The sequence below is a fragment of the Colossoma macropomum genome, unplaced genomic scaffold (genome assembly GCF_904425465.1).
Source record: "Colossoma macropomum unplaced genomic scaffold, Colossoma_macropomum, whole genome shotgun sequence".
Lineage (NCBI taxonomy): Eukaryota > Metazoa > Chordata > Actinopteri > Characiformes > Serrasalmidae > Colossoma > Colossoma macropomum.
In genome coordinates this window covers 33,230,973-33,254,601 of record NW_023494785.1, presented here as the reverse complement: position 1 = coordinate 33,254,601, position 23,629 = coordinate 33,230,973, and the positions used below count along the sequence as shown (strand labels likewise).

Sequence of the window (23,629 nt, the reverse complement as noted above, 5' to 3'; positions counted from 1 at the left end):
GACATGGTACATCTCCAAGTCATTTAGACTGAAAAGAAACAGTTTTAGATGTGGTTTTGTGATCTGTTTGAAAAAAAAGCCCCATATTTGATTGTAAACAGATGATTCCTGAAATGTATCCTCTTTTTCTGGGCCGGTATATCATCTTGTGCTTATTCTTTGCATATGATATACATTTACGACTTAATTTTTTCCTTGTACCTACAATAAAAAAGCTGTTACTATCATCATGGACTTCAGCTAGACGTGATCCAGCTGTGTAATATCTTTACCTGTGTGTTCAAACTGAACAATCAGTCTCTTCTGCTTACAAGTCTCATCTCCACATTAGAATGTATTTATGGCATGTGATGTAATGCTATTTGATTAAGTTCAGCTTGAAAAGATTCGGATATTGAAAAGATTCTGACACTGAAATCTGACTTTAACCAGTTTGGTGATTCAAGCAAACCTTTGTTAACAAATGCCAATTTGAACACAGTGCTTGTGTTTATTTTGTAGAGGCCTGGTCTTTATATATTCTACTATTTTACTTCTTGGCATGGAACACCATGAGTGGTCGCTCCTCAATACGCTGCCATGGGCTTTTCTTGTTTTCATCTTTGTCATCAGGGTCATTTTCATCCTCTGGGCTGGTGACAGAGTCACGCTGGGTCTCACTGTTGCTGCTACGTGAGCTATTCCCCCGGCTGCGACCCCTTCTTGGCATCGTTGACCCTCGTGGTTCCTCAGGACCGTCATCTAGGAGGGGAGTCAGTGGGTTTTCCAGTGGTGACCCTGCCCCCATGCGGCCGACACCACCACTGAGATCCAGAGGGTCATGGTAAGGCAGCTTTGAATACTGCTTCCCGCTACTGCCGCTATTCCCTCCATGCCCTTTACGTCCACTCCCATGCCGCTCTTCTTTACTCTTACGTCCAGAGATCTGTTTGCGCTCATGTGGGGTATCTTGGAGGCTTGTATCTGGGCTGCAATCCTTACTGGTGCCAGCGGGGGCGCTGAGGGTGCTCTGAGCACTGTGGTTGCTACTGTTTGCTCCACTGTGGCCTAGCTCAGAGCCGACATCAATGTAGGAGTGGCGCACGTGGGCATTGGCACGTCCGTCGAGTGATATGAACCAGGCACGAGGGTGCTGCTTTACGCCTAGTTCTCTAAGCTTCTTCTCCGTAAGTGCTTGAAGCTCTCCATTCATCTGTGCCATGGTGGAGTCATTAAAGAGGACCGGGATGTGGACTGGTGCTGATGGACCTCCAGATGCCCACATGTTCTCATCCGAGCCAGCTGGAGACCCCACCCCTGGCTGAGCTTGCATCTGGCCTGATCCCTGGCTCTGGCCTTGGTGACCTTGGTTCTGGATTCCACTGCTGACACCATTACCTGCCCCTCCTTGGCTCTCCCTCTCAGCTTGGCCTTGGCTGTCCTTTGCGGCTTCTGAGGCATTGAACTCAGACGACAGGCGCATGTAGTGTGCTGGGATAACCAAGGTTGGAACCATGCTGCGGTACATGTTCTCAGTCATTTGATCCAAAGAGCTGCAGAATATGATCTGGCCAGGTTGTGTGTTCAGCGACGTTGGACGAGCTAAGAGGTCTGGGCCTTGGGAAACCTGTGAGTATTCAGGAGGCTTGTCTGGAATGGGTGGAGAAGGTGGATCTGCTGTGTACCCACGATTGTCATTGACAACATGTCTGCGACGGTAGTCATGATCCTTGTCATCTGGGCTGTAGTTGCGCCCGTAGTCATCATGGAGAAGGGTGCTGTCAAGGCTGCTTGTTTCTGTGGAGCGATGTACCTTCATGGGGAAGCTTTCAACCCCTCGGTGGGCCCCTTTTGATTGTTTATTCTTGGATGAATGCCGGAGTTTATGTGCCGGTACATGTTTGGAGAGCTCTTCTCTTGCGCTCTTGTATTCACGGGAGGGTGAGGTGTCAGATTTGCTGGCATCAAGATCACCATTGGAAGCAGCAGGTTCAGCATGGCCACCACAAATAAGGTTTAGACGAGAGGTTGAGGTGCCCTGGTCTCTTTTGGAGCCACAAAGAGCAGATGAGGCCTGGACCTGCTTCTGCTGACGCCGAGGCTTCAGACACCTCCGTCTAACTCAGAGCAAGACAGAAACAAAGAGCAAAAATGAGACAGAAGGATGGATGTGAGCTGATATGTGTCAGAGCCCTTGTAAAGCCTTGTCATAGGAAAGGTACATTGTAAATGGTTGGATAATATTTTTCATTCAAAGAACAGAAAAGTTACATAACAAAAACTGACAAAGCATACACAGACCTGCAGTAGTAGAGGAGGACACAGAGCAGTACCAGTACAAGGAGAGCCAGAGATCCCAGTATGGAGAGCAGAAAGAGGGTATGGTAGGCTGTAATGTCCCTCAGGCTTGGATGAGACAAACCTGGGCCTAAAGTGCAATATCAAGCTTGGTCAGAGATATGCTATTGGGAGCAGCTCTGTAGTACTCAAGGCTAGTTTAAAGTTGTAATACTGTAATGCTGCTATACTGTGATGTGAGTTCACAGCCTATGCCATAAGTGAGTCATAATATTAAGCTGTTAACTGATTATTGCCTGATATGTATTACATAATCATCATTATGACCTCCAGTCGTAATATTCCTTCTGTGTGTTTGCTGCTTCTGTTTTGTGTGTGCGCAGTGTGTGGAGGGTTTTTGATTGGCCACACAAGGGCGCTTCCGCTATAATGAGGACGGACAAGGCACAACCATGGCCTGTGTCCAAAACTGCATACATAGTACGTAATAAAAGTGCACCACCTTTAGAATTTCATTTATTAGTGTAGTATGAGTAGTATGTAGTACTAACCAAACCGGTGACCAGTAGCCTAGCGTTAGGAGAGGTCAGCAGGTAATCGGAAGGTTATGGGTTCAAATCGCAGGGCTGACTGTGTATTCCCATTGGCAAGACGTCTAACCCTTCAAATTTCTCTTGTAGGAACAATAAAAGTAAAGTATAAGTATTCTTTCCCCTTTAGTACATCACTCCAGACTAACCCGACACACTTCACTTCCTGCAAATACTGTTAATCTGGTGTAGCTTTTGTAATTTGTGGTAGTGGCAGTTTGTGAACTTGTGTAACTTTTTTGCTTTTTGCTGTAACATGAGTTTGGAAAACCAGTTGTGCATTAAAATGTGACGAGACTGTGCAAGTCTCTACAGCGCCTTTTCTTATGGTCATTCCTTATTCTCCTGTTTTTTGAACAGGGAGTTAGGGTAACTATTTGTATTTTTGTTTGTCTTTTTGTTTCTTTTTCTATTTGGGTTTGGTTAGAGTAGCTGGACAACAGATTAAGGAGGTTGGTCATAATAAGCATTTCTATGGCTCCTCTTAAAACAGGTAAACAATGAGGTCACAATGAATTCTTATGAATTCTTAGCCTCATGGGGCCAGATGTAATCTTGTGACAAAAATATGTGGGGACAACCATTAGAGACGTTGGGCTAAATGTTACTGGGAGTGTGATGTATTAGGGTGGAAACAAATGGAGTGTGAAATATCTAAATCCATCCAGCACATTGTAAAGGCGGACTTCAAAAGTAAACTTGTTTTTCGTTGTAACAGTGAGTTTGGAAAAACAGTTTTACATTTAAACATGACAAGATTGTTTAAAAGGTAGGGAGCAGGCAGTTAGGGTGGCTGACTATATTTTTGCTTCGATTTATTTTTAGGTTTAGTTACTCTTAAATGCTTTAGTTTTTATTATTATTCTTATTATTATTATTATTATTATTATTTTAGACACAGGCTCTTCCCTGAAGGTACATTCCCCACACAATGGCTACATCTTGTAATGAAACTATATACATAAATATACATAAACCCATGTTGCGGCCTATCATTTATTGATCGCATGATATACACCTATTATATAACATCATTAAATAAAATAATAGTATTCACTTACCATAGGCAACAACTCAACTAAAGCACAATTAAAGCACTGTTACAAATAATAATGAAGGCCAAAATCTGTTAAAAGATGGGAAACTGGCTGTGAGGAACCTAACCCCAAGTCAAATGTTTGGGAAATGATGCCCAAACCCAAAATGACATCAGGTTTGGGACAACATTTCAAGCTCTGTTTCAAGCTGAAGGTCTTTGCACGCATGTGTTAGTGTGCACATTACCTGATGTAGAAGGGAAGGCTGCTATCCAATAGCCAAGTCGTGAGGCCATGAAGTCCAATGTAAGATGAGTTCCATCTCTCTTAATGTAGCCAGTACCATTCCTCAGCCACAGGCCTGCAAAGAACAAAAGCACCCTTAATGATGCTCATTTATGGAAACCCAAGCTTCATCTGAGTGGTGGGTTATAGTGAGAACAGAAGCGTTCATATGTAGACAGATGGTTTACTTGTTCTCAGGTTCAGAAAAGAATTTAACAGAGCATGTGCTTATACTGTCCATGGAGTAATAGCAGTCTTGGGATTTTAAATTGTGTGTGTGTATATATTTGTGTTTGTGTGTATCCATCTGTTTGCTATATCCATACTGGATATGTTCACAGCTTGCATGATAGACTGCACAAATGAATCTGAGGTGTGTTAAGGTTCACTTTTGTATCTGTGAAAACACTGTGTGAATCTGTTTTGCTATGTGTCAAGCACATGCTGATTACTGGAACAGAGAAACATTACGGATGGAACCCAAAAAGGAAAAAAATGCATGAAGGAAAAAGCACGCACAAGGAAAAAAATAGATTGGCCAATGAGGTTTGTCATTATAAGCATCTACAGGACTACTCTTCAAAACATGAAAACAATAAAACAATGAGATGAATTCTTAATCTTGCAGGGCTAAACGTTACCTTGTGACAAGAACTCCGTTGTCCACGATTCAGACTCTCAACCTAATAGCATTTGCCTTGTGCAACATCCACCCCTGCGAGGAGCTTTATTAAGTCCAGTGCCACTTTCTGACCAATTACTGTAACCACAAAATTTTATGCTGAAATTCACTGGTTGTAATCTAGGGGGATGTACAAGATGTTGGGGATGTTGGCCTAACAGCACAAGCACACTGCTGTACTGTCCCTTTAAATACAAACTTTAGAATGTTGGTTAAAAAACAGTCAGTTGGTGTTATTTTCTTTCAAACTGTAGCTTCTTTATTAGCAGAACGGATACACCCTTAAAAAAGATGGGTTCTTTAGTAAAGAAAATCATGAACACTCAAAGAACCTTTTGAATGATTAAAGCGTTCTTTGTATCATGAAAGGAATTGAAGAATGTGAAGAAGAATGTGTTGTAGATGGTTCTAAATACATGTCAATGTCAAGCTTCTAACACTAGAAAAACCCTTCTGGATGCTACGTAGAACCCCTTTTAAAAAGGTTCTATATAGAACCATGTACAGCACATTCTCCATCAATCTGAAGAACTCTTTCATCATGCAAAGAACCCTTGAAGGACCATCTTTTTTTAAATGTGTAGCAGAGCAAGTACACAACCAGCACAACATTTTATGACTTTGCACCTGATACACGGACAGATCCTGCTGAGTAGGATGAGTTAATGTAGCATTTGATATAGACACTGATATTAGACATTTTTAGCAACAATCTCTTAACCTAAAAAACAGAATTATTTTTTAGGTGAAGTGTTCCATTATTTAATGTGTATGTATATATTTATTTTAGAGCTGTGAAAAGTAGTTATATTGCAAGGCGCTTTGCTGCTGTAACTGTAGAGACCATATAACTTACAACCGATGTTACAATTCAAATCTCTTTCTTAGAACGGGACTTCTTAGGATTATATAGTAGTTATATATAAGTGCTGAATGAGTGACTGAACTGGACATTTAAATGAATGCTTGTACATTTGTGTGCAGGCTATTTTTTTCCAATTATTATTATTGAGCTACATTTGAGCTGGACTGCCCTACTTCCCTCAGTGAGCCACGTCATCATCTACGCATCATCAACTCATTTCAACAACACACTTTCAGCTTTCTGATACTCACCATCTCTAGGATCAGGGACAGAGACATTACGTTGTGGAAGAGCAGTAGAGACTGAGTGCCCTTAGGGAAGGGGGAATTGATTAAGTTTTGATAATCATTAGAAATATTTTGTTTGTTTATTTATCTTATTGATCTCGGTTGGATTATTATTTTGAAATTATTACTTTGACTGTTTACTGCTTTTTTTGGGCCAAAATAACACAAATTTAGTGTATAATGTATATTCAATGTGTATTGTTGAACATTTTAGATACTCTTGCTGTTTTTTATTTATTTATTTCATGAATACATTTTTTCACAAACTAGACTTGATCCTTAGAGATTTAATAGAAATCATTAGTTTTGATAATAGTGTAGAAATACAACACACATATCAAACACACACATCAAATTATTAATAGTTGTTGTCTTTTGTCATCCTTGGGGTGGAAAGGGTCATTTTTAATGTCAGCCAGGTTGAATTAAATCAGCCAGTCTCCTTAAAGAACCTAGACTAGAGATAATAGATTTAGCACTCATATTCATTAGGAGCATGTGGAAGTTATTTCAGCATACATAAGCCTATACTGTACATTACTGTTTGTAATTCACTTTATAAGTTCCCTTCTGATTAGCCACTAGCATAATGCTGATTTCTGCTAGCAGCCTATGGGAATGTGTGGTGTTTGTTAGCACTAAGCTAGCATTTGATTTCAATTCTAGCTTAAACACCAGCATATGATGCTTTTAACAGACATACAAACAACATATTGTTCATTCTATATGCAGTTTCACCTCTTCTGGAAAGGTCTAATTTGAAGTTTCTCAATATTGTTGAATTAGCGACCTTGTTTAGTGATTAATATTTGAACCCTTAAGTATTTTTTAAACTCAGTACTTCATCTAATAGAATGTCATTACAGCTAATGGATGAAATTTGACATTGGAGTTCATCTTTAAGTGGCCCACTTAAGTTGCCGACTCTGAACATGGCCCAATGCGTGCACAAATTCACAGATGCTGAAGTACAGTTTCGCCCTTGCGGTGCTTTTAAGTGCTCTCAGTTTTATCGAGAAAAACAAGTTCCCCACGACAGGAATGCCCTTTGAAGATGAAGTCAGGTACATCTAAATTTTTGATGCAGCACAGATTGGCTGAGTTGTGAGGTCAATGCTATTTTCATCATGGCAGAAGATAGAAGTGAACAGTCAAACAATGGAAATCAATCAGAGAAACTGTACAAATATAATAAATGGTAATGGTAAAACGGCGAACGAGTTCATCCTCTGAGAAAACTACCACCCAAATACAATCAGCACAGAGTTGTCAGCGAGGTTTCTGTACCGGACTCTTCATGTAGATGTACCTGTTTTAGTGTCGTACACCCACACCGGTATGCTGGTTGGGGAGCGGACACGTGAGTCAGAGGGCAGAGGAACAGAGACATGAATGGACTCGGTAACCTGAACCATATGGCCCTCTCGGTCAAACAGCTGAGCACTGACCGCTGCTACTGCTGTCAGATCAGTCCAGCTATTCTCTCCTCCTACACACATAACACACACATGGGCACACAAATTCACAGTGCTTCAGAAAACAAATTACACTGATATCATCAGCATGTTATTGCCAGATTCAGAATATATGGATGGTATTTATAGTTATGTTGGGTTGTAACATATTGCATAATGAAAGCTGTTGATGACTACCTTTATAATGATTCTCAAAGAAATAAGTCAGGTTTAGTGCAAAAATATAGGTAAGTTTGCTGCATTAGAAATATATAAAGTCTCTCTTTCTATGATGTATGACCTGTGGTGTTGAGCTCCAAGGCCAGGAGGTAGGGGAAGGCATTGATTTCACTCATATCTCTGGCAGTGGTCAAAACTGTAGTCATCTCAGAGAAGGAGGTATTCAGCTGCAAGCTCCTCCTTGGAATGTGCAGCCATGGCTGACTTCGCCCACCTGCAGGTCCAATTAGGAATGCAATAACAAATTAATATCATAAATGGTACTTACTGAACAGCAGCAGACAGTGTTCTGTGTTACAGAGTAAATCGTTTTTCTTTTGACCCAGTACTTCTACAATATAAGTCTCTTAAAGTCAACCTGAAAACAAAATGGACCTCTCTCACCTCGTTAGTTCATGTCCTTGGTCACATTAAGCACAATCCATTGTCATGTCATTCAAAAGATAAAACTGCTGGGTATTGTAGTGAAAATCATATACAAACACAACAATATAAAGTTCTGAATTCTGTCAGACTGATAATGTTGAGGGATATAATGCTGCACCACAGCACATGACACTGCATGATGAATAACACGTTAAGGTCTAGTTTTAGGCCAGAATGTCCCTTTAACTAAGGCCTACAGATGGCCTGAGATGGCCTACAGGCCTCTTAGTGCTATGTATCTAGCTGTTACAACAAACATACACATACATAAACGCACAAATGCCAAAAACTACTGAGTGTCAGTTCAGTGAACATCTGAAAATCTTTTAGTGTCTCGTTTTATATCTCATATTTCTGTAAATGTGAGGATGTACGCCCAAAGAAGGTTAACAACAGAAACAATACTGCTGTTGTTGCTATGGCAACAGTAGCAGGAAATGGTAGTGGCTCAATGATGCACAGCTCAAGGCTACAGGAATGCATGGGTATATTTGTGTCTGTGACTGAATGTGAGCGAGAGAAAGAGAGAGACAGTAAGCAAATCTGCACACATTTCAGAGAGCTCAAGAAAAATATTGTTTCCTTTACTGTTTTGTTGTAGTCAATTAAACTAATTGTCCACATTACTAGAAACACTGTAATATCACTCACTAGTCACTATATGAGCTCCACCTACATAACAGATCCACTATGTAGGTGTACATATACAGTCTGCAGATCATTTGTTATCATGCAAAATTATGCCCTCTCCTCCGTTCGTTGCTGGCCAGTTTCTGGCCACAGGACCACTGTTGCCCAGACATTATTTGGGTGGTGGATCATTCTCTCAGAGCAGCAGCGAAACTGACAAGGTAGTGGTGTGGTAGTGTGTGTGCTGCTAATAAGAGTGTATTAGACATGTGGCGTTGATGGAGTTACCCTGCGATGGACTGGCGACTTGTCCAGGGTGTATCCTGCCTTTCTATGAAGGGCTAGAGGAAGACTAACAGAAACTGTGTATGCACACATGGGCTCAAACGTCATTCTGGTCTTAATTAAGGTTGCACAAACTTAGGATGCAGAATGACTTACTATGTACTATAAAGGTGAATTTATTGTGTATCTGAACGCAATAGGCAGTCAGTGTAGACAACAGTGGTTGTTGTGCCCAATTCCACATCCTATTCATTTGTCACACAGGCATACGGACGCTACAGCATACATCTAGCTATCCATATGCCTGAGAGACCTGCATGTACAGAAAGTGGAGCCAGATTCTGCAGGCGAGCCAGAATTCGGCACAACACCTGTTGTCCAAAATAACTTCATATAAAGTTCAACTACACACTGGAGTTTTGTTCACAGTTGAAGAAGCAAAATTTGGACACAAAACATGTCTTAAGTTATTACATCTAGGATAAGTGGAAAATTACGTAAATTATATTTTGCCAAACTATTAAAAGGTGCATCTCCTATATATTTCTTGTATTTTCCTATTTTCATTGATGTCAGCTTAATGTTTGTGTAGTTTTATGTACCAAAAACAGTAATAATTCATTTTTATGTGACTATTTTCCAGCCTTTCTTCATCCCTTCGAATTTAACAGGCTGTTTTTGTTACTGTGCCATTAAGACTGTTATATGTAAATGAGCTCTGTTCTGGTTGGCTTGTTCATACTGAACCACTCCCTATAACCTATGAGTGAATGGGTGGAGTTAATCTGTTGTAGGCTGAATAGAGGGATGTATGTGGTACTTCATTCATCTTTAGTCTGTTTGCTGTTCCCAATTTTGAAACCAGAAATAGAAAAATGTTCATTATCTTAGAAAGACAAAAACTGCTATATTACTGTATTATGTAATAATACTAATTATCACCACCATCGTCATCATCAGCATATCTTACCAGGAGAGCCATGGAACACCTGGATGACATCATCATACAGGATAAGTGTTCCTGGTCGTTGGGCCAACAAATACAGGCTGACAGAGGCATACACTGAGAGGCAGACAGACAGACAGAGAAAGAAACATGAGAAGCAAGGTCAAACTTAGAAGACTAAGAATTCTGGTGCATTCTATTCTTAACATGATTTAACAGATAATAAGTGCACATGAGATGCTGATACTAGATTAGCATTCTTGTAAAATAGTCAGACACACACATTGCTGTCTGCCATCTTCATACGCACTATACAACATCTTAGATCTTATGTAAGTATATAGTCAACTATGCAAAATTCATGTTCTTCCACTTGTGTAATGTACTGAAACAAATCTCATTCATATATTCATTCATGTATGCTATACAAGGACACTTCACACTAAATTCAGTCCAGCTCAACATGTCCATTCAGCTCTACTCTCAATCGACACAAAAGTCCAAAGTCTGACCCTTTCACTATTGTTTTTAATAAAGTGCTCCAAGATTCAGGCCTTCCACTTGACCTAATATGCTCTAACCACCTAATGCCCCACTAACCAGCAATAATCCCAATTTAATCCATATTTAATCCAAAACTAATCCAGCCAAACAGAGCAGATTACAGCGGCTCCATGTGTCTGCAGTTGCTATTACAGCCACAAGGGCAGTAAGACCTTATGCTGGGATGGAGTGATGGATGACCCATAATAAACAAGGCCTTTACGAGTAAGTGTGGGTCAAGGCTCACCACTTTGCCAAAAAATGTGTCAGTGAATAAACCAACAGTTTAAGAATAATGAGCAGTTGCAGTGATTTTAGGTGTTCCTCTACAGTGCCTTTTTAAAATGATTTTGTTTTGTGCTTCTAGCTTTGCAGAAAAATACTTCTTATAGCAGTGGGTGTCCAATCTTAACCACAAAAGGCTAGTGTGGCTGTATGTTTTTGTTGCAACAAAGCAGAGCACACATAATCAGTTGTTTAAAGGCTGAGACTGACTGATTAAATGAGTGGAATCAGGTGTGCTCTCATTGTTTGGAACACAAATCTCCCACACCGGCTCTTTGTAGATAAGATTGGACACCCCTGTCTTATAGGCTTTACAGGGCACAGACCTGAATCTAGTTTAGGGTTCTATATGGTTTTGTACAACCATAAACCTAAACACATTTGATCATCACAATGTGCTCAGATTACTTTACATGAACTGCAAATGAGTATTTTAACATATTAGCATGAGACTGCAATTTACTATTAGCATGAGCTAGTATTCTGCCCAAACTAAAGGGAGAAAAGTGGACGTACAGAAACGCATCACTCTCCACAACATTTAAAAGAGTTGAGCAGTTTAATAGTCCCAGGTGAGATCATGTTTTGTATCAGGTCTCATCATAAGATCGAAATAACAGCACAAAAAACACTAAAACTTACTATTTAAAAATCTCAACAACTAGTTGTTTTTGAGGAAAATTGTGAGACTTTAAGTGTTTACTCACAGGGCACTCTGTTGGCATGCCAGGGCACTGAGCTGGTGACATAATCTTTGTGAGATGCTGTGATGATGACCCATGTGCCTGTGCGGTACAGGAAATTTACGACCACTGCTTCGTCATTCTCTGCCTGCCTGGAGGCCAGCACGCTCTGGTTGCCATGGACAACAATGGCAGCTTTGGACAGGGGTGACAGGTCACCTCCGTCAAACACCTGAACCCTCACCTGCACCTCTGCAAGAGAAACATCATATGAACATTACTCCATTGTTTTCAGAAACTGTTCCCTGATTAACTTTAACAGTGAATAAGTGAATTTCTTAAGGTGTTTTGCACTGGGTGGTGCAGTAAATCTGGCCTCAGAACTCAGTACCCTGGTCAAATACCTGGTTGAGTTTCAAGTATGTAGGGCTGGGTTACACAGTTTTGTTCTCACAACACTAGTAACAGCAAACACAAACAGCAAGAGCAAAGACAGGGGAGCCTTCAGCTCTGATTAAGTCATGTGTAGAGTCAGACTGCGTTCACATGTTGGGGTGCGAAAAAAGCGCCTCACAGAGGTACATGACTGCTGGCGGCATGAAGACAGCAATGGTGGCAACATTACCAGAGAAAAAGAATGATTATATGAGCAGAGCTTTAGCAGTGGTATTATTGGTTAATTTAAGGCAGGAGGATCTCTGTACTCTTACTTTTTGCTGTATAATAATGGGTTTGTCTGCAATTGCATTGTGCCCCCCCTCCAAAAAAAAAAAATCAATATCCGGTTTATTTCATTGCTGTGGTTACAGTAAAAATTTTGGAAAACTGAACTCTTGACACAACCCTTGCTGCTGGCAGTGTTATAATTTTCCGTCACAGTTTCACCGAAAACAACTGAATGTCCAACTTGAGGTCGTCCATCATCCACCAACATGTGACCCACCAACATGTGAAGCTGGTGTTTTTTTTAATGGTGGTTGTCTGACTTGAGTGACAATTCTCTGAGTGCTTGACCAATCAGTGGCTTGCACCATTTCCTAGCTCCACTTATGCGTTCTGGCTCTGCACACTTGGTACCCCAGCAAGAAGGGTAACCAGGTTCAGCACGGGCACTCAGGTATGGTATGGTTCACTTGGCAGTGAAAAAATGATGACAAAATATGCACTCACAAGTTTGTAACTGTATCACACTGTCCGGTGGAAAGGGTGCTTGCTTACTAAGTCAGAATTGTTCACAGCAGTGGTGAGAGGAACCAGACGTCTGCAAAGTTTAATACTTCTATAAGCTACCTCACAAAGTTATTACACAAAATGGTAGCAAATACATTGTATGAAGCCTGCAACACTGTTTTATTATTTTGAGAAAAGGCTTAAAATGTATTCTTCATATTTTTTTAAAGAATTCATGGCAGAGAGGTACAGGATGTTGTAAGGAAAAATAATCCCCAAGGAAAACTTTTCCCATATTTACCACTATTTTACCATCATCAACACAAGTCACTGGTTGTTTTGGATAGAAAATAAAGTGGCTATATTTGTGTTGTAGACACAAATCATCACCACTGTAAAGAACTCTGAGTTGGTAAATTTTCATACAGTCAATCATTTCACATCAAACCTGGGTGTTTCACTTCAATTTACTACCAAAATACAAAAGTTACAGTTAGAGGACCCTGCTTAAAGAATTGTAAGTTTACATTAATATCTTAAACTCACATTGTCATATTACTTTCAAACTGGTTTTAAAGTTAATCTAAATAATTTTGTTTAGTTTTGATACAAGCTTGAAGAACGGTACATGGTTTTGATAGCTGTGTTTTTCTTTTCTGTGTTAGGTTTGGGGAGACTGGCTATTTTATTTTGGGAATATGATGTAGTTTCATAAACCGTGTATTGTGACTTTTTTTAATTGTTAGCATATGGAATGTTTTTCATAATTTCACTGTTCTGCTCATTCATTTTGCAGCAAACATAAAAGATCTGAACCTTCTTCTGAGATGAATGACTCGTGTGGGTATTGGTCATCATGTATTACATACTGGCTGTATCATCAGGACTGTCTGTCTAACAATGAGACAATCCAATGACTCATTTAAAAAACTACAGATGGTCAGAAACGGGTGGGCAATATGGCCAAAATATTTTATTACAATACTTCAAGACATTTTAAGGGTACACGATATGCATCACGATATTTAGTTTTTTTGAGATTTGATGGAACAGACAAAATAGAACCTGTAGTGCCACACATAAAGATCCTATAATAAACCTACAACAACAATGACTTTAATGTTTCACAAGCTCTACTGCACTAAATCCAATTAAAAATTACTATTTTTTCTTGGTAACAAAACGTAGTTGGTCATTGTTCTTTAAGTATTGACGATATACACAATAGCTTAGAAAAGTGTATTGTGACATAAATTATCACAGTAATGACAAAATATTGCCATATCGTCCACCCCTGTCAGAAATGTTCAAAATAAGATATGTTTCAGGTTTGGGGAAAAAAAAATAATGATGGAATATTTCCTCTTTGCTGGAAAACCCCAAGTGTTTAATGACCTATTAATGTTCATTTGTGTCCAAATAAACATTGTAGGTGTTAATTTCACATTGCTTAGACTCGAATGCACTCAAATTCCAAGAGTGGAGTTGCACAAAGCATCAAAAGTTTCCTAGAACCACACATCCAAGCCAAGAACCCATTTTTAGAAGTTTATAGGCAAATGAAACTGGACATGCTTATTTGATTAGGATGGACAGAGATGTACCCATTAGCATATCTAACTGGCGTATGTGCTTGGAATCCATTAACATAAGGTATGAGCCATATTGTATTTGTTTTGAACACAGTGTGCTGAATATGGCTATACTGTCTTTCTTCATCTCACTGTTAATCCTTCAGAACATGTTTAATGAGGCTGTGTTTCAATATTTAAGTAATTGTTTGATTATTTAACATTTGAAGAATTTTGCATTGATACAAAATAGACTGAATTAAAAAATAAGGGATTTTAACTAAGCTGTAAAATTCAGAATGTTTTTTCTGCGTCCAATACAGATTTGGCATTCTGACAATGATGAGTTTCTTCATTTTTTGCCATAGTATTGTTTGGTATCATACGGAGCCCTGCTGGTGACATCCCATATAAATAAAAATAATGCGTGGCTAAGCCTTATTAACTTGTGGGAATGTAATGCATGGCCACAACTTAGTAAGGTGTGGGAATGAGATAATTAAGTAGTGGCCACGACTTAGTAAGGCGTGGGAACGACATCATACCTTACTAAACTGGCCACGCATTAGGATCTCATTCCCACACCTTACTAAGTCGTGGCCATGCATTAGGATCTCATTCCCACACCTTACTAAGTCGTGGTCACGCATTTGGATCTCGTTCCCACTCCTTACTAAGTCGTAGCCACGCATTAGGATCTCATTCCCACACCTTCCTAAGTCATGGCCACGACTTAATTATCTTGTTCCCACTCCTTACTAAGTTGTGGCTATGCATTATTTTTATTTATACAGGACGTCACCAGCGGACCTCCGTAGTATCAAGTTTTGTGTTGCTTGACACTTGCTACATCGGTATCAAAACCAAAATTCTGGTATCGTGACAACCTTCTCCAGGAATTGTCACATGCAACAAACAAACCCACTGTGGCCATATGACCCTGTGAGTTTTACATGAACAGCAGGGGTGGGGAACTGAGGGCCTCTGCTCAAACATACCTTATTCAACTCAAAATTACCAAACTGTGCAGGAATCAGGCCCTCCAGGACCAGAGTTCCCACCCCTGACCTACAGTGTTCTGTTAAAAACATACAGTGCCGAATGAACACCTACAGCGTTGTCTAACACCCACACTATTACAATAGCCGCTGCAGTGCTAATGGCTACAGCATTAAATGAACACCTAGTGTTGGATTCAACCACCCAGTGTTGAATGAACACCTATAGCATGATATTATCACAGTATTGATGAACAACTACAGCACTGAATGAGCACCTAAAGGACAGAATTGAGACCAACAGTATTGAATTGACACCTAAATATTGTTACATTAGCAGCTACAGTGCTAACACCTACAGTGTTGAATAAACACCTACAGTTTTAAATTCAAGCAGCTAATGTGGAATTGACACCTATTGTGCTGAAAACCTATAGTGCAGAATGAACACCTCTAGAGCTCAATTACATGTAGTACTAAATTAACACCCACAGTGTTGAAGTAACAGCTAGTGTGAAATGAACTGTAGTTTGGCATTCAAGCACCCAGTCTTGCATAGAGACTTATTTTGCTGAATTCACACGTACAGTGTTACATTAACACATACCATATTTAGAACTCCTACAGTGAACACCTAGGTTCGATATGAGTAAACACCTAGATAGTGACATTATATATACACGACGTTTCGTACCCCTGCAATGAACACTTAGGGCTGAATAAACACCCATAGTGTGAACTGACACCTTCAGGGCGCGAGGAGGTGCCATTAGAATTCGTGGCGACGCTGCATCTGACCAAAGCCCTGAAATCCACAATGAGCCAACACAGGTCGAGGCGTCTCTTTCCCCAACATACATGTTCTCCGTTATGCACGCTTCTAGCCCAGGACAGGTTCTCACCAAGCACCTGCATGCAATCGCGATTTCGAACTGTACATTATTTACAATAAGCCTGCACGAGTGAAAAGCATGGGCGTGGAGGCTGCTGTGTTTTCTCTTTTTTCTTTTTGCTGCAGCATGTGTGCTCACTCACCGAGGGCTCCATTCTCCGCGATGGATTTGCACACACTCCGTCCAACGAAGGAAAAGAGGAGAAAGAGAAACAAGTGGGAAACGTGCATGGATGGCATCCTCAAAGCTACATCTCCCTTCCCACTTCAGCAGCCATGTCTATTCATCCATGTTTTTACATGTACAGATGGTTGCTGAAGGCGCCTTGCCTTTCAGACGCATCCTCCTCAGCCTCCTCCTCCTGCACAGGATGCTGCTACCTCGCGTTGTTTTTTTTCCCTACCCGTATTCCGCAAAGCCCCGCCCTAACATAGTGAGATTGGCTAGCCTCGTGCCATCACGTGCGCTGGGATTGGCTTGTGGAATGTTGAATACGGCTAGCCAATTATAGCGCAGGAAGAGGGACATGATTAGCCAATCGCAGCGTATGAGGGCGGGTTTGTCTGAAAACGGGTGGAGAAAAAAACAGATCCGCTGCCTCGCGACAAGTGATTTTATTGTTCAAGGGAGCGAAAACCCATCTAGTGGTGACAGCGACCTCTAGTGGTGGAAATATGCTGTGACTGCCGTGATAAGGTTTTGGGCGGCAGGGACGTTTCAGCGTTTTGGCGCAGTGGTGAGTGGAGACGCTAGAGGGAGCCAGTGGCTTTTCAATTCATTTCGTTTTTAATAGCGCTCCGCTTTTCTTAATCTGAGACGCAACGGAAACGGAGTTACAACACGGACAAATTTAATAGTAAGGTTAAACAAAGGCTTTGGGATCTAGACCGAGGAAAGATACACCAGCGGCAGTGTTAAATATCAGTCAGAAAACTGACACGATAAAAAGTTCAGCTTAAGGAGTGCTTAAGGCTTAGTGTAGGTTTGAAGGAGTTCAACCACAGAGGCTTCCTGAAGCTTTACCTTACACTCACCGAGCACTTTCTTAGCAACATCTCCTTATTCTACAGTCACTTTCATCAAAGTTTTGTCACGTTTATCACTTAGCAAACAGTAAAATGTGGCTCTGCAGGATGCCACACTCATTTATTGCAGAACATGTAAAATATTAGCAATATTTCTTCTTAATAATCAATACGTGTCAAAAACCATTTCAGAATGAAAACTCCATGTTGATTTTGGTTAAATAAATAAAAACAGTAAATGAATGAAGAAAAAAGGCTTCACCTGTGTGACAGATCATTGTCTGCAGTCTTTGTATGTACATCTTCAAGGACATATACTGCTGGTCGTTCTGCAGACCATCTGCTTTGTGTCAAAGAGTATAATGTATTCCACATTCATAAATACATTCCTCACAATATTTCTGCATTCATTTTAAACCATGGCGGATAAAAAATGCTTGATCCGAGTGGAGAGGCCACTGAAATAGAGGCTAAATCTGTCATATTCCTTGGAGCACTGTTCAAGTGAGTTTAGAATGTAATTTCTCAGACATTTTATTTTAAACAAATACAAAACTGGATAATCTGCTGTATCGCTAATGATTTTAAATACAAGATTTTATGCTATATTAAATTAAACATGGGCCCTTTCTGGGATTTGCATTGGATTCCACTTTGGCAAGAGGTGAATTTAGAAACCCTATGGTGGTAGTAATGTAAGAAGTTATACAGAGACTTTTAACTGGTTCCGTCATGAGCTTACGTGCGTATATTATGATCATTTAGCTTTGTTTTGCATACATTCATTTTTACCAGTGCAGAATCCCTTAAACAAAACAAAAAGCAAAAACATTTAGAATGTATTCAGATTTTTTTATTGTGTATCATAATTATAAACATTTTCGAAGTAAAAAAAATATGAATGCACCAAAGCAAATACACAAAACAGAAGTGTTCTGGTCTGTTGTAGATGAACCTCATACAACAGCTAGTGAATACACCAGTTAAAACAAGCAATATTTGTATATTTTAGATAATATAATAAAAATAGTATGTTTTTTGTTAATTACATAACCTATAGTAATAGTAGGTAATCGAAGTTTAAAGTGATTTGTTGTTCAAAGACTTATATTACATACTAGATAGTTACAGTTATTCAGTGACTTTAATAATAATAATAATAATAATAATAATAAACGTTTTCAAAATACTTGTTCTAAAGTAAAAACCTACCACTTATAAACATTCCTAAAATTCTACATCGGTCAAAACCTGTCTACTTCCTGATGCCTGAGGAAAGAGGAAAAGCATACAGCTATCATTTACTTCTTTAACGGATTTCCAGATAACATCGTTTTTTGTGTCACACTGTACAACAAATCCCTTTATCTGACAATCAGGAATAACACCATAATCCGTTGTTTCACTGTAAGCAGCCACAGAACTCCAATTAGCTTTGGTTAGCGCGGTTAACGCGTTAGCTCCGAGCTAACCCGCTAACCGCGAGCTAACGTTAGCTAACTACTCTGAACATTTAAAAGGAACAAGTTAACATTATTCACGACGAATTAGCAACAAAGGGTAACGTAACTAAACCTTGAACTGATAGACATTTCATTAACCTAGCTAGCCTGTGCTTTTCAAGTGTTGTGCCAAAACGGTATTGTTAGCTATAGTTATAACTTGTCACTTTCCATACTGGAACAATAATTCGAAATAGCCAATCTCACTGAACTAAACTTACAAATCATGTTAATGTATGTAAAGGTGATTTTTAAAGTATATTACATACCCTCTTAACGCTCTCTCCCATTTGTCTCCTCTTCAATCCTAGCTGTTGGCTTGTCCATTTGAAAATGATAAACTTGGGTGGGAAAATTTGTTAAATGAGGCTTTTGACCCTTACAGCGAGTGTCGGCTGTTTTCTGTAACTTCAGTAACGAGCCACTTATGACCAGGGTTGGGATAGCTACTGAAAAATTAGTAGCTAGCTACAATTTAGCTACTTACCCAAAATGTGTAGCTAGCTACAATTCAGCTACTTTTCCAGAAAAAGTAGTCTCTACTTTTTAGCTACTTTTAGAAAAGTAGTGCACTACTTTTTAGCTACTTTAAACACACAATTGTCAGAATGTTTCTGTATCTCCACCTGACACACCAAACTTAAACTTTTTGGTGATCTTTTTGTATATTTGCAGCTTTTCAATTGTATGTTTCTTTCTGGCACATGATTAAATACAGTGTCTTGTTCACACTTTCAGTTGGGCTTGTTTGGTGTGTCAGGTGGAGATTCACAAACATTCTGACAATTGCACTTTGAAAGTAGCCAAAAAGTAGTGCACTACTTTTCAAAAAGTAGCTAAAAAGTAGAGACTACTTTTCTTTGAAAAGTAGCTAAATTGTAGCGCCGCTTTGTGTTGCTTTCTACCCCTAGTTGTGTGCACATCCCTGTGATGATGTTGCACAGAAACACGTCTATACAAAGCCAGCATCAGCTTACCCCAATAAAGGCATCGATTTACCACAATAAATGCATTAATTTACCACCATAAATGCAACTTTAATCAACAAATACCTTAAAGTTTTACTTGGAAAATGTTCACTGAGCAGTTAATGAGAAGCAGAGCAACTGTTAAACGTGTCTCACTGGCTGATGTAAGGTCGAGTCACAAACCACACACTTCTGTACTTTACCTACTACACCAATGAGTGCACTTCTAATGTGTGCTAGTATGCGGTTTGGGACGGGGTGCAAGTAATGCAGCGGGAAAATCTCAGCCATTTCGATTTCAGCTTTTGTCATTTATCACTAGAGCAACAAATCAAATAAAATCAAGGCAATACACTCAAATATATCAGTTAGTATGGTTTAAAAATGTGATCCAAAACGTGTTTTACTGTCTTTGCTGGATGAGTTATGCTTTGCTCTGCTGAATGAACTTGATGTTGCCTACCAAAGTGGTGGCAACGCGATTGTGACGTCATCGGAATACTATCAATTAAGTGAATGGAACGCAGCAGATATCTGAATGAAAACGTGCCGTGACGTCACCGACCGCGAGGTATTTATGTCGGGTGACTCGCTCCAGCGAATTATTTGAACGTCATCCGCTGTCGCGTTCGGACGGACGTCAGGTAGGCTGCTCTTCTTTTACCTTTCAGAAGGTGATTCACTTTATCTGGTAAATGTGGACATTTTCGAATCTACAGACTGAATATGTGATGTAGCTCCGTTTGCTGTCAAGGGGATCACAGGCTAAAACAGTGGAAAAGCCTTGTAGTTCTTCTGTGGACAGTTAATTCTAGAACACTGTATATTTTCAGATCCGTGCAGATTCCCAGCCTTTACTGACTGGCTGTGTTTGAATTGGGCGTTAAAGCTCATGTGAAGTGTGATGAAATTATGGAATTATGAACGGAGATTTAGTAGATTTAAAGGAAGCAACTCTCTACTGCAAGTGATTTGATCTTTCCTTCTTTAGAACAAATACGTGGAAAATAAAACGTAGAAAAGTGTAATGTAGTTTGTAGACAGAGCCTTAATGACTAACGCTGCAGTGATCTGCGTTTTCAGGCCTTTGAAATTTAAACACGGACAGTTTTAAAATATATTGGATTGTATATGATGAACAAACCAGCCAATATAATCAATAAATAATGAACAATTGATTCATTCATCAAAACGGTAATAGATAAATATATCAATGAGTAGTAGGAAAGCAACAACAACAACAACAACAACAATAATAATAATAATAATAATAATAATAATAAATACATTAGAGACAAAAACCCATAAAGAATTAAATACATTTTTTACGTATTTATGAATGTATGTAATTCTACATTTGCTTTATTTGAATTTATTTACATATATTTATTTCTGTATCTGATCTGAACCGAGTTTATTTATCTATTTCTTTATTTATGGTGTTCTCATGTTTCGTCCTTCGTAATTGTAGTGTGTTCTCCGTCTTCTCACTCAGACATTTTAGGTCTGAACATTGTTAGAAGTTCGTTTCATGAGAAATTGAGGAGAGAAAGTCGAATATCTAAAGAAATGTCTACTTCAAAACACGGCACTGTCACCAATAGAGCCGTAGAAATGTGAGAATGTGAAGTTGAGCTCCGCTTTTTCAGTCTTTCAGTTCTCCAGATGAAGCTGATGGTCGTCTTGTTCAGTCAGGCTGTAAAACAGTTCACAGTCCGTTCTGTTCGTTTCTGCTCAGTTCAGTTTGTTCGGTTGTTCTGTCGTCACAGTAGAAACGTAGTAACGGTCACTACGGAGGAGCCGTTACTTAGCAACCCAGCGGAACATCAAGTTACTATGAAAGTGTCTAGAACCTTCTCAGCCAATCAGATTGTGCCGTCGGAACTCACTGTTGTATAAAACTAATATTTATTCATTTGTTCATTCATTTTTCTATTGTAAAATATTATATTCTAATTAGAAATGAACATTTACAGTCTAAATGCTGCAAGACTAACTGATAATAGACAAGAAATTGGGCTCAGTGTATTTTCGATGGAAAATACTTCATTGTGCGATAATTTGCATAATTGCTTCTAATATTAAATATTTTATGTCTAGAATGAAAAGTCAGAAGTTAGAGAATTTAGCTATTAAGTTCGCTTTACTCTCCATAATTAATCAAATAATGACTATGAGAATATTAGTGTTGTGTAGACCAACAACAGTGAGACAGTGGCGTCAGAACGTACTCTATGACGTAATAAACTGCCATTAATTATAATGTTACAATTAATTATAAACGCCATTAAACACAGAACAACAAATGATGTGATTTAGGAAAATATTCTGTCATAAGCTGAAACAATATAATCTTCAAGAAACACCATGAATACTTAATAACTTTATGTTGATGTATGATTATTTGATTGTTGATAAAAAAAAATTATTATGACACAATACTAACCTGCTAGCATACAAAGCTTAATCCGATAAAATAATAAATAGTGGATTCATTTTGGGTTCTAGATATGAATGAAGAGAAGAACAGGATGCTGAGTCAATCAGAAACTCCCACCAGAGGAAACCCCTCACAGATGATTTCATCTAATGAGAAGCTGGAGTGTCTTAGAGACATGATGGACATCTTACTCAGTCTGAGTGATGAGTATGTTGATTTTTAACTTTCAGTTTCATACTAGTCAGTCATATAATGCACTAATATGTTGTAATAATACAGTGAGTAATGAATGAATGTTTTACAGGGAATGGCAGTGTTTGATGCAGGGCATGGAGTACAACCACCATCAAAAGGTATTTATTGTACAATGAATAATAAAACACTGCAGCCAGTCATTTATTAGAAGATAACAGCAGATAAAATGACATGATACTGACTTTTTTCTTCTGCTTTTGTGTTTTTATTTATAAAGAAATCTAAACTGGAGTTTGCAGCACTCTGCACAAAGATTGTGACTAATGTGTCGAGATCAGTAAATATTTCCATCCCCACACTGACTGATGAACCTAGAACAGATTCAGTTCATCCAGAGAAAACAGAACAGACCAAGGGAAAGAGGAAATTCAAAGCTAAACACACCAGCCGATCTACATCTGACATGGAGAGAGGTTTGACTTGTGACCTAAAGACTCCACTCTCATGTGAAAGGTAGGACACACAAATCCTCTGTTTGTTTCATGTTAATAGACTAGAATAGAAATAGAATCTGAATAGAATTATTCCACTGTTTTCACTATATGAGCTTTATTAAGCAGCACAAGATAAACACTCCCTTACTTTTTGTAGCAGAGTAAATGGTTTCATGGTAATACATGATTTTAATGGCTCACCCCAAATTTTGCTGTATATCTTCTTGCTTTTAAAACCAAACAAGAGTTGGACTGTATAAATTTTACTCAATTGTCCAAACTCTTATGATAATTTAATGTTTAGATTTGTGATTTAGTTCTCCAATAGTGGCCACATTATATAAAGCTCTTTAAAAAGATACAGAAATTATATCATTTGGACATCAGTGTAGTATAAATCTATAGCAGATGTACAGTTTAAGGGAGGTCAGTGTGCATTTCTGTAAACACAAGCCAATTAAGACTAGAAACGTCTGTTGTTTTATGAATGTATTTACGTCAGACTTTATTTCTTGTGCATGAAATTCTTTGATTGTAGATTTATAAATGTGCTCATTGTCCTAAATATTCTTCTCTCGTTTATCATCTATATAGATCACCAGCGTACCAGTCTGACATCATTTGTGACAATCTTGAGAACATCTTCAATGAGGTTAAAATGGCAATGCGAGAGGCTATCTGCAGGGTGGCCTCAGGAAAAACATCCTCCTCAGGATCCAGCATGGGGAACGCTCTATTCAGTCCTTTGGCTAATGAAGTTCTGAAGGCCCTGTCAGCCAGACGTAAGCGTTCTCCCTCTGCAGAGATTTCAGAGAGTAAAGTCTTTGATCTGAGAAAGACACAAATGCCAGACACAGA

The 23,629-nt window shown here is 39.1% G+C and overlaps 1 protein-coding gene across 1 annotated transcript; it reads right to left on the bottom strand.

The window, feature by feature from the left end:
• Nucleotides 1–361: 361 nt before the first annotated feature.
• Nucleotides 362–16,504, bottom strand: LOC118822439 (protein FAM171A2). The gene is made up of 8 exons (XM_036591496.1): nt 16,290–16,504; nt 11,540–11,767; nt 10,029–10,121; nt 7,779–7,931; nt 7,333–7,512; nt 4,152–4,265; nt 2,281–2,407; nt 362–2,096 (listed from the first exon to the last, which is right to left on the bottom strand). Exons 1-8 carry the CDS (start codon nt 16,384–16,386, stop codon nt 530–532), a joined length of 2,559 nt encoding a protein of 852 aa, XP_036447389.1. The 5' UTR covers nt 16,387–16,504; the 3' UTR covers nt 362–529.
• Nucleotides 16,505–23,629: the final 7,125 nt, after the last annotated feature.

Coding starts and splice junctions, on each gene's coding strand:
- LOC118822439 (XM_036591496.1), bottom strand. CDS start 16,386: ATGCCATCCATGCACGTTTCCCACTTGTTTCTCTTTCTCCTCTTTTCC. Junction 10,122..11,539: donor GCATGCCAACAGAGTGCCCT/GTGAGTAAACAC, acceptor TCTGCCTCTCAG/TGTATGCCTCTGTCAGCCTG. Junction 7,513..7,778: donor CTTGGAGCTCAACACCACAG/GTCATACATCAT, acceptor TTATGTGTGTAG/GAGGAGAGAATAGCTGGACT.